The following is a 12,020-nucleotide window of genomic DNA, read 5'->3' as shown; positions in this document are numbered from 1 at the left end:
TTTATATTTCCTGGTTCCTTCTCTATCTGCCTGTACTAGTATTCAAAGCCTGTGAGAGCAAGGATTATCCTTTCCACTCATGGCAATATTTGTTCTGTACCTAGGATGGTGTCTGGCACAGACCTACTGGCAAGATGTATTTGAATGAATGAATCAATAATAAAATGTTGGCAAGTTAAGTCAAATGATCTCAAACTCAGATGCTTACAGAAATCAGAAAATTTTGAGTTGGGCTGAGTATAAAATGACAAAGATTTAGCCTCTAAGAGTAAACTCAGTGAATTTACCATTCTGCAGTGGAAATGGATGGCTGAGAGAATAAAGTGGCTTCTCCAGATTAAAAAGGCCAGTGAGTGCCACCAAAACAGTCATGGTGTTGCTCCCCTTCTCTTTCTTGTCCATCTGTTTAACTTTAAAATTACGCTTGTGATTTCAGTAGATATCGAACATGTTAATGGCCATATATTGTAATTGGTATATGCCAATATGGTGTTTATTAAATTAACCAATGGATGTATTTTGAGTGCCTACTGCATTTCAGACATGGAGCTAGGTATATGGCTACAATACCAGATACAGCAGTGGGTCTCACCCAGCATCGTTTGCATCATTGTTAGCACAGTGAAATACCCGGCATACAGCTGGCCTTTACTAAACATTTGCTTAATGACTAAATGTTTAATAGGAAGAAGGAAATAAAAGGCTTGCTGATTGCTAGTTCATAGTATATATGTATATACACATATCCACACAGGCACATATCTTATAAAATGCATGTTAAAATTTATTTTCCTTCTCATAATCTAACTGTCTAAGCTTAAGGATATTTACTTAAATGTAAAAAGAAACTCTAAAATTACTAAGTTATTGTTTCTGAGCTACAAACATCTTTAAGAAATCTGGTGGAACTTAATATCTTAATGTGAGCTTTCCAATTTAGGTTACATGTGTTGAGGAGTAGGATCAAGGGTGGGAAGTGGGGATGGCTGGGGTGGGGGGAGTGGTGAAGGGAAATGGAGACAACTGTTCTTGAACAACAATAAAAAAAGTTAAAAAATTAAGCTTCAACTTCTTGTTAAAAAGGGGGGCATGCTAAGTATTAGTGCATTTTGCACACTCTAAACTTTTATGTCTGTACAAGCATCTCTAAGGCATTTGAGACAACATTAAAGTGACTCATATTTGTGACTCAAGCCACTTTGTGACTTGATGTAATTCTTAACTGTGTGGGGACCCAGATGAGATGTGAATGCTCTGATTTAGTGTACAAATGAGAAAATTATACTCCTTAAAATATCTCCAAGTTGTTAAAAGTCATGGAGAAAATGTTTGTGGTCAACAATGCTTATTAGAATAATATAAAATGTATTTATAGCAGTGTTTCTTATGCTGTGCTATGCCAGGAGATCATGTTTAAATGCAGATTGTAGTTTAGCATATCTAGGTTGGATCCTGAGATTCTGAATTTCTACTGAACTCCCAGTGATTGAATGTCGCCAACCCATTGACATGCTGAGTACCAAGGGTTTTGAGCATGTAACAAACTTACTACTGTCCATGCATTATTCCCTTCCCACTCATAGGAAAATACGTTAGTAGGAACTGTTACAGTTTTTCATTATTTCTATTTTATACATTGGAAAAAATAAAAACCAGCACAGTAAGAGAACTGATTTGAAGTTGAACTCCTAGGAAAAAGCAAAGCTAGGATTTGAACTGAGGAACTCTGACTTCAAGCTCATGCTGCTAAGCACTCTGTCCACTGGCTGTCCTCACCACTTCAGTAATTGAAGCAAAGTCCTAGGTCCATAATCAGATCCTGGTAGAAATTCTCTATATGCCTGTATGCTATGGTAGATTTTAGAACATGCTTTTGGTAGTCTCACTTGGAATGGCTGAATTGTAGTCCTGGAGCTTTAAAGTCTATAGGAACCATTAGTAATTCTTGGATATTTGTTTTCAAGTTAATTCTTCTCATTGGTACTCTGTCACCCCCAGGAGGGTACAGAAGCAATCTCTTTAGCTTCCTGCAGTATGAGAAAAGTAAGTAGTCACTACATGTAGGTCCAGACTTTGAACAGAATTAGCTTTTATGATTTTTACCAACTATGCCCTTTATTTGTGCACAAGTTATTTTTAGAATAATAAAGACATGTACTGATCTGTTTAGTAATGAGAATGATCTTTCCTTCAGATTACACTGTTGAGCAATTTCTGAACAATAGAATTTTTCTTTGCAGATGTTACAGAGATATCATTTGATTGATTTGTTGGAAATGGTAGATATAGATTGATGAAGTAAGTAGGTCTTCTACCTCTGATTGGTGCTGCGAAGAATAAAATCCCACCGGTGTACCTTTTGTATAATCAATAGGAAGTGAGGAAGTCACTCATTTTAACTTGGGTGCTACCTGGCACCATCCTAATCAGCTAGGATTTTAATCACAGCAGTGGGAGGAAGAGAGACATTCATGAGCCTGCTAATGCCTGTGTTACAGAACTATAGCTATTCATCAACAATTGCTAAAATGCTACTCTTTCATACCATTTTAATTGAACATCTTTCCATCTTCTAGCATGTCCAGCATCTGTCTCATCCATAAGCAGTGCTAATTTTGAGTCAAAATATCGAATGCTCTAGTACAAGAACATGCAATGAATAAGAATTATAAAATGGAAAGGTAGGGAGTTGCATCCTGAGGAAAAATGCCTTCTCAGGCAATACAGAGGAATAAAATACTGCACATGTGTTCTAAATGTAGTAAGGATTTGAGGCTATTGGTAAAGAGAGAAAATTGAATGAGTAGTATGAAGAATCAGTCCACAATAAAAGAATAATGATTTTATGAAGCTGTGTAGAAAGAGAAGAGAGAACAGGGAGTTCTGAATACCTTTGATAGTTGAGAACAAAATGGAAATTTAACAGCTTAAGGGGGTGAATGGACAGAAGAGGAAACAACATCATAAGAGATAACCAATACTTTTGAGTAAAATGAGGGAAAGAGGTTTAGAAATGTGAAAAATTGTGACCACAGCATTTTTCATGTGGGAGATGTAGCTTGGATTCTTGCATTTAGAAACTACCTTTTCACAAATCCTGCCACCTTATTTGAAAGTAATAATTAGTCACATGTGTAATAAGGACCAGCATGGGTTGTAATGATAAGCAGCAGTAATTTAAATATGAGTAATATGAGGAATGAAAAAAAAAAGGAAAGAACCACATAGCAGTTTTCTTATTGTGTCTAAAGTGAATTTAACACATATGGACAAAAAAGGGTTTACTACCTATTAGGTGTTTAGTTAGGATTGAAAGTGTTGTTTGTGATGAGAGGGTAGTTTTTGTTATTGTATAAAATGTGCTATTGTATAGCTTTGGCTGGTGTGGCTCAGTGGATTAAGTGCTGGCCCATGAACCAAAGGGTTTCGGGTTTGATTCCCAGTCAGGGCACATGCCTGGGTTGCGGGCCAGGTCCCTGGTAGGGAGCATGTGAGAGGCAACCATAGATTGATGTTTCTTTCCCTCTCTTCCTCCCTCTATTCCCCTCTCTAAAAATAAATAAATAAATAAAATCTTTAAAAAATAGAATGTGCTACTGTAAATGAAGAACATTATACTTTCCACTCTAGAATACATGGGAAAGTATTCTTCTAGATGAGGGTCATGAATTTGCTTGCCAGGATAAGATCACATAGGAAGTAGTTGAAACTACAGGGATATAATTTGTTTTCTCCTTCCTCCCTCCCTCACTTTCTCTTTTCCTTTTGTAGGATTGCCTAAAAACTATAGATTTTGTATTATGTATACTTGTGTGTTGATTCAGGTATATACAGTATAAGATAAAAATGTCTTTTTCTTTATGACCATCATTAGTGAGTCCTGGTGTGCCTATGGACTTTGGCATTAAACTAATGAGGGTATATTTAATAAAGAAATGATATTTGTTTCTGGTAAAGTCTCATGTAGAACAGTGAAGTGGACATACATCCAATGGTTTCTCATTGGAGGAAATACTTCCACCATTTTTGTTGTTGTTGTTTGTTTGTTTTTAAGGAAAATCTAATTGCATGTGAATTATTCTTTGGTGTGAGGTAGCTATGAGAACTTCCCAGAAATGAAAATTGCTAGATAATTCAATGTCAAACAGAGACCTTCAAACATTAAAACCAGGCTATTAATAGCCATATTTCAAGAGTTTTGGTCAAGACAGTGTCATAGGTAAATGCAATACTTGAATCCTCTCACAACCACAATCAGAATTACAACTAAACCACAGGATAATTATCATTTAGAACCACCTGAAATCTAGCTGAATTGAAGTCTTACAACTAAGGATATAAAGAAAAAGCCACATTGAGATTGGTAGGAGGGGTAGAGACTTAGAACAGGTTGGTCCCATATCCATGTGTAGTGGACAAAAATCAGGAGAGATATATCAGCTTCAGGCATCTTTCCTGGGGAGTGAAGGGTCCCAGTTGATACAAGACACCCCAGCCCAGGGTTACAGTGCCAGGAAGAAAAGTCCCCATAACTTCTGCTGTAAAAACCAAGAAGGGGGAGGTGCAGGCAGGATTGTGGCTGAGTGAGATAGAGGGCTGCCAAAGTCTCAGACTTTCCTCTTAAAGGGCTGGTGCATGGACTTAGACTCACTAACTCTAAGCTCCAGCACTGGGGCAGCACCTCAAAAGCCATCAGAGACATATGGGGGTGAATGGAATTGTCTGGTACCAGGCAAGAGCTAGAGGGGCAGCTTTCTCCAAAACAGAAGTCCTGGTAGAGGCCATTGTTCATTTTCTGAACCATCCCCCTAAAGAGCCTGGAGGAGGGAACCATATTTAAGTCTTCATCAACCTGGCTAACATTGTTCTCCCTGCCCTGGTGATTCCCTGAGACCTTACTGTACCAAAAATGTGGGCCCACCCAAACTCTTTCTAATGAATTTTGCATACAAAATGCATGTTTTGGGTCATCCTTCAGACTTTCCTAAAATCTCTCAAATAAGCAGCAACTGGCCTCAGCTTGCCCTATACCTTTTGCTAAGTTACCCCAGGTCAGCACTAGTAGCAGCCAGCCTCCATTTATAGCTTGGCCTTTCCAAGGTGTCTCCAAGCCCAGTACAAGTAGCAGACATCTGTAATTGTACTGTTGCTCATGCTGGATGGCTTAGCACAGGGCACAGATAGCAGCTGACCTTGGCCTGCACTTTCCATAGGCTCCAGAGTCAGAGCCCCTGGTGGACAACTTCAGATCATGTCAAAACACCACCCAACAACGCCACCTGCACAAACAACATACTGAAGATGCAGACTCAGGGGGCCCAGAGTCCCAGTGAAGTAAGTCCTATTTTGTGTATTCAGCTCCTGCACAACTGATCCTCCATGGTGGTCACAGCCAATGGGCTCACAGCCAGTAAGGTGTTAATAGCAATCAAAGCTCAATTACAAGAGGGTGCACACAGCTCATATAGGGGGTAGGGGCACACCTGGAGTTCCCAGCTTAGGTGGCTAAAGAGGCTATGCCACTGAACCCTACATGACACCTACTACATAAGACCATTCTACCAAAGAGATGTAGTAGCTCTACCTAATACATAGAAACCAGGTAGGCAACCAAAATGAGGAAAAAAAGAAACATTTCCCAAATGAAAGAATGGAACAAAACTCCAGAAAAAGAACTAAACAAAATGGAGACAGGAACTCTATCAGATGCAGAGTTCAAAACTCTGGTTATAAAAATGCTCAGTGAACTTAGGGGAAAAGTAGATGAAAGTGAAAACTTCAACAAAGAGATAAGAAACAAAAATAAAGATAGAATATATGAAAAAGAACCAGTCAGAAATGAAGAATAAATTAACTAAAATGAAAAATACATTACAAGGAAGCAATAGTAGAGTAGATGAAGTAGATGATAAAATCAGCAGTTTGGAAGACAAAGAAGCAGAAGCCACCCAATCAGAACAGAAAAAGAAAAGAATCCAAAAAATGAGGCTGGTATAAGGAGCCTCTTGGACAATTTTAAGCATACCAACATTCACATAATAGAAGTGCCTAAAGGAAAAGAGAGGGAGCAAGATATTGAAAACCTATGTAAAAAAACAATGATGGGACATTTCCCTAACCTGGTGAAGGAAATAGACATACAAGTTCAGGAAGTTCAGACAATCCCAAACAAGATGAACCCAAAGAGGCTCACAACAAGACACCTCATAATTAAAATGCCAAAGGTTAAAGAAAAAGAGAAATCTTAAAAGTAACAAGAGAAAATCAGTTAGCCCTGCCTGGTGTGGCTCAGTTGTTTGGATGTCATTCCACAAAGTGAAAGGCTGCTGGTTCAATTCCTGGTCAGGGCGTATGACTGGGTTGAAGGTTCAGTCCCTAATAGGGGTGTGTGTGAGAGGCAACTGATCAATGTTCCTCTCTCATATCAATGTTTTTCTCCTGCTCTTTCTCCTTCCCTTCTCCTTTCCCTAAAAAATAAATAAAAACTTTTAAAAAGAGAGAAAAACAGATATCTGTAAGAGAGCTCCCATAAGAATATCAGCTGATTTCTCAACAGTCTTTGCAGGCCACAAGGGAGTGGCAAGAAACATTTAAAGTGATGAAAAACAAGAACTTAAAATCAAGATGACTCTACCCAGCAAAGCTATCATTTACAATCGGAGAAAAAGTAAAGAGCTTCCCAGACAAGAAAAAGCTAAAGGTGTTCATCATCACCAAAAACCAGTATTATATGAAATATTAAAGGGTCTTCTGTAAGCAGTAGAAGAAGAAAAGTTACAAATATGAATAATAAAATGACAATAAATACATATCTATCAACAGCTACTTTTTAAAAAAGATTTTATTTATTTATTTTTAGACAAAAGGGAAGGGAGGGAGGAAGAGATGGAGAGAAACATCAGTGTGCGGTTGCCTCTCATGCTTCCTCTACTGGGGACCTGGGCCACAACCCAGGCATGTGCCCTGACTGGGAATCAAACCAGCGACCCTTTGGTTTTCAGGATGAGCTCAATCCACTGAACCACACCAGCCAGGGCCTCAACAATTACTTTAAATGCAAACAGATTGAATGCTCCAGTCAAAAGTCATGTCGAGGCTGACTGGATAACAAATCATAACTCTTACTTATGCTGTCTGCAAGAGACCTATTTTAGATCAAAGTACACATACAGACTGAAAGTTATATAGGGGTGGAAAAATATTTCACGAAAATGGAAACAAAGAAACAAACAAAATTTGGGGTAGCAATACTTATACCAGACAAAATAGAGTTTTAAAACAACAGCTATATAACAAGAGACAGGAAGGACCCAGCCATTCCACTTTTGGGTATTTACCTGAAGAAACCCAAAACACTAAATCAAAAAGACATATACTTTTATATGTTCATTGCAGCATTATTCAAAATAGCCAAGATATAGAAGCAAAATGTAATAATCAATAGACAAATGGAAAAAGAAATGATTCATACACACACACAATGGAATATGACTCAGCCATAAAAATGAATGAAATTTTGCCATCTGCAACAACATGGCTGGACCTAAAAGGTACTGTGCTGTGTAAAATAAGTCAGACAGAGGAAGACAAATGCCATATGACTTCACTTATATGTGGAATCAAAAAAACAAACTAAATGAACAAGCAAAACAGAAACAGACCTCTAGGTACAGAAAATGTTTGATGGTTGCCATATGGGAAAGAGTTTGGGAGATGGGTTAAAAAGGTGAAGGGTTTAAGAAGTACAAATTAGTAGTTATAAAATAACCATGGGAATGTAAGGCCCATATAGCATAGGGAGTATAGTCAATAATATTGTGGTAACTATGTATGGTGTCAGATGAGTACTACATTTATTAAAAATATTACTCAGTAAGTTATATAATATCTAATCACCTGAAACTAATATAATATTCTATGTCAACTGTAACTAAAAAATTTAAAAAATATATTTAAAGTTAAAATATACATGTTTCATCTGGCCTTAGGTTGTGCTTTGTTTTGTCGGAGTTTTAGATAATGTCTGAAGAAAACCACAAAATGGTTGAGAGAGGGGATATCACATAGCCAATTTGTTATTCAGTCCAGGAAATCCCTATAGTGAAACTGAATTTTGTCCCTTCCATAACAATGGTTTTATCTGTACATTGTCAAAAAGTCACTGAACTGTCTATGTTTCATGACTTTGAAGATCTCTGTTACCAGTTTTGTGGTGCTCCAGATTTGGGTATGAAAAAAGTGGCCTGAAATAAAGAGTTAACTAAAATTCAGCCTGAGAGCTGCATCCCTGAACACCCCTGTTCTCTACTACTTACAAAACATAGTTCAAAAAAACTCTAGACTGACACTCAAAGGCCTATTTGATCTGGCTTCTGCCATTTTCATGCTGTTCTTTGCTACCACAGTGACACATGAAAGCATATAGCATTGTTGACTCTTGGTACCTTCAATTCCTTTCCCTTCTGACTTTATTTTTGCTGTTTTGCTCACCTAGGGTACACCAGCCACTTCAAGTCTAAATCATACTCACTCTTCATAGCCCAGCCCAGATAATATTTGCTACTATCTATATACATTCTATGTGCTTTACATATGTAGAAATTTCATTTTTGCATAATACCCTATTTAGCAGGCAATATTACTAGTATTATTTTACAGATTGGGAAAGGGAGACCCAAGGAGATTAAATAATTTGTACCAAATCACATAGGTAGGAAGTACTGGATCTAAGAATTAAACCTAGACACTCTGGCTTCAGAGTCTGCATTCTTAACTGCTACATCAGACTGCCTGTCAAAACTTATTGGGTTGGTCAAAAGGTTCATTCATTTTATTTCCATAAGATGGCTCTGGTAGCACTTAGTGGTCTTTAACTTCATTAGAAACAATTTTGTTAGATTGTATTGTGATAGCTGTCATATCAGCATGCATTTAAAAAACGCTTACCAAAACTGGTGAAGTTTTCAGCCATTGAAGATGGAAGAAAATAAACATTGTCAACATATTATGCTTTATTATCTCAATAAAGGTAAAAGCACAAGTGAAATGCAAAAAAAAAAAAAAAGATTTGTGTAGTGTGTGTAATGTGTGGAGAAGGTGCTCTGACTGATGGAATGCATCAAAAGTGGTTTGTGAAGTTTTGTGCCAGAGATTTCTTACTAGATAATGCTCCATGGTCAGATAGATCAATTGAAGTTGATAGTGATCAAATTGAGACATTAATTGAGAACAATCAGCGTTATGCCACATGGAAGACAGCCAACATACTCAAAATATCTAAATCAAGTGTTGAAAATAATTTGCACCAGCTTGGTTATGTTAATCGCTTTGATGTTTGGGTTCCACATAAATTAAGTGAAAAAAACCTTCTTGGCCATATTTCCACATGAGATTCTCTACCTAAATGTAACAAAAATGTTCCATTTTTAAAACAAATTGTGACAGGTAATGAAAAGTGGATGCTTTGTAGTAACGTGGGATGGAAGAGATTGTGGGGCAAGTGAAATGAATCACCACCAGCCACACCAAAGACCAGTCTTCTTCCAAAGAAGATGATATTGTGGATATGATGGGATTGGAAGGTAGTCCTCTATTATTAGCTCATTCTGGAAAACCAAACAATTAATTCCAACAAGTACTGATCCTAATTAGACCAACTGGAAGCAGCACTAGACAAAAAGCATCAGGAATTAATCAAGAGAAAACACATAATCTTCCATCAGTATAATGCAAGACTCCATGTTTCTTTGATGACCAGGCAGAAACTGTTACAGCTTGGCTGGGAAGTTCCGATTCATCTATCATATTCACCAGACATTACACCTTTACATTTATACCTTTATATAAATGTAATGTCACCAGGCATTACATTTATTTCAGTCTTTACAAAATTCTCTTAATGGGAAAAATTTCAATTCCCTGGAAGACTCAAAAGATACCTGGCAGTTCTTTGTTCAAAAAGATAAAAAGTTTTGGGAAGACAAAATTATGAAGTTGTCTGAAAGATAGGAGAATGTAGTGGAACAAAATGGTGAGTATGTTGTTCAATAAAGGTACTGGTGAAAATGAAAAATATCTTTAATTTTACTTTAAAAAGGAATTAACTGGCCTGTCTGGTGTGGCTCAATGGATTGAGTGCTGGCCTTTGAACTGAAAGGTCACCGGTTCGATTCCCAGTCAGGGCACATGCCTGGATTGCAGGCCAGGTCCTCAGTTGAGAGTGGTGAGGGGCAACCAATCAATGTTCCTTTCCCTCTCTCTGAAAAAAAAAATAAAATAAAATGTGTTTTCAAAAGAAGAACGAACTTTTTGGCCAACCCAAGTCATCTTCTATCAAACTATTCATGATTTTCCTCAGCAAGATTTAAGCTTTCCCTTGTTAAACATTCTTATCACTCTGTCTGTACACATTATTTCCTGCTTTGAATATTTGTTGGAAATTCAGTCATTAAACATTCATTTCCTGTCAGGCAGGTTCTTTGATAAAATCCAAAGTTGTGTAATTTCCTCCCTTCAAGAAACTCACAATTCTAGGTTTGGAGAGAGGCAAACAATAAATATATATGAGATAATAACTATAAGATAAATAACTTAAGATAACTTAGGTGCACTGAATCTTAGTTTATCTTAGTAGAGGCATCACTAAGATATAGGATCATAGAAACCCAAGAGAACAAATGCCCATTTAGCCTACATGGGCCAGGGAAGGCTCTACACTACTTGGAAAATGATACTTGAGCTAGATCTTGAAGCATGTGTGTGTTTTTCCTATAAAGAGGGTGAAGGATGGGGATTCCAGGCAAAGGAAATAGGGTGACTAAGACCTCAGATACCAGGGGAAGTGAGATATACCAGGCAACGATCTAGGAGATGTGGTCGCTAGATTGCAGAGGACAGCATGAGATGGTCAAGGGACAAGAAGTCCAGAAAAGTTGGGTGAGGTCAGCTTGTTCTATAGATGCTAAGGAGCTTACCGGCATTTCAAGCAGTGAGGATCCAGTAAAAGTTGTACGTGCACATGAGTGATGTGATTGTCACTACTATGGTTTATGAAGTTCCATGTATTGGATGAGATTCCTTCCCCTTTGGAATATTTCTGCAATTATAATGAAAAAGCTAAATGAGTTAACTATTTTACCAGGTTAGAATTTCTTCAGAAAGTCAACCTTTCATTCTCTTTTTCTGACCACTATATCTGTATGGGTTTGTACCGTTTCAGAATTCTAGGGGGGGATTACCTGGATTTTGCCCTAAGGGTAAAGAAAAATCATTTCAGTGAATAAAATGAAGATATAATATTTTCCTTTTACTCTAGATGGTTAAGCCAAAGATCAAAAACCCAAATGCCTACGGGGGACCAAGTAGGTAACACATTTGCCTGAAGTGGCTAGAGGTAATAGAGCTGGGTGGAGACAGGGGAGAGCACACAGTCTCCCTAATGAAAGCATCAGCTACTCAGCTCATTGGATTTTTACTAGGGAGAAATATAATCTCAGTATGGTTGGATGCTCTGGTTTATCAAGAGTCAGCTTTATAGACAACTAATGTTGATTTTTAAGTTTTGCCAACTTTTTCATAACTTGTTTTTAAGTGGTGAGTGGTTCAAACAAGTAGGCCATTTAGACCCCTTAACTTCCAGCTATGGTATCTGATTTAGAGTAAACAGGCTTAGTTCAGAATTTCTGTAAAACATGCAAAACTAAATAGGAATGTGCTTTCTTGAAGACTAACTCCAATCTACCTATAATTATTTAGTGGCTACTTTATGCTAAGCCCTGTATGATATTACATAGAGGCTATAAAGTTAGCTAGACAGGGTGAGGAATTTTTAGGTTAATAGATGTTTAGAAAATAGTGTTTTGGCAATCAGCACATAAATACCAGATTGTCCTTTTGGATATCTATTATGACTTACATTTCCAGAAATGTTTCTCTTCTTTTGAGTCCCTGATATGGAAAATAACTAGCATAAACACAATGAATTTAAGTAAGAGGATGAGCTGTTGTGCTATATTTTTAAG

The 12,020-nt window shown here is 37.4% G+C and overlaps 1 protein-coding gene across 8 annotated transcripts in view; it reads left to right on the top strand.

Moving 5' to 3' along the window:
- Nucleotides 1–12,020, top strand: part of RBFOX1 (RNA binding fox-1 homolog 1) — a 1,503,477-nt gene that overhangs the window by 240,406 nt on the left and 1,251,051 nt on the right. For 7 of the 8 annotated variants that reach the window (XM_045820711.1, XM_045820717.1, XM_045820712.1 and 4 more), the window contains exon 1: nt 5,283–5,334. The exons of the other annotated variant lie outside the window; for it this stretch is intronic. In XM_045820711.1, coding sequence (XP_045676667.1) covers nt 5,302–5,334 — 33 coding nt within the window. In that variant the 5' untranslated portion in view covers nt 5,283–5,301. Of the gene's footprint in view, nt 1–5,282; nt 5,335–12,020 lie in introns of those variants that run through there. 8 annotated transcript variants of the gene reach the window in all.

Source organism: Phyllostomus hastatus, unplaced genomic scaffold (assembly GCF_019186645.2).
Source record: "Phyllostomus hastatus isolate PE091 unplaced genomic scaffold, TTU_PhHast_1.1 phas_scaffold_442, whole genome shotgun sequence".
In the NCBI taxonomy this organism is placed as follows: domain Eukaryota; kingdom Metazoa; phylum Chordata; class Mammalia; order Chiroptera; family Phyllostomidae; genus Phyllostomus; species Phyllostomus hastatus.
This window is presented reverse-complemented; position numbering and strand designations above follow the sequence as displayed.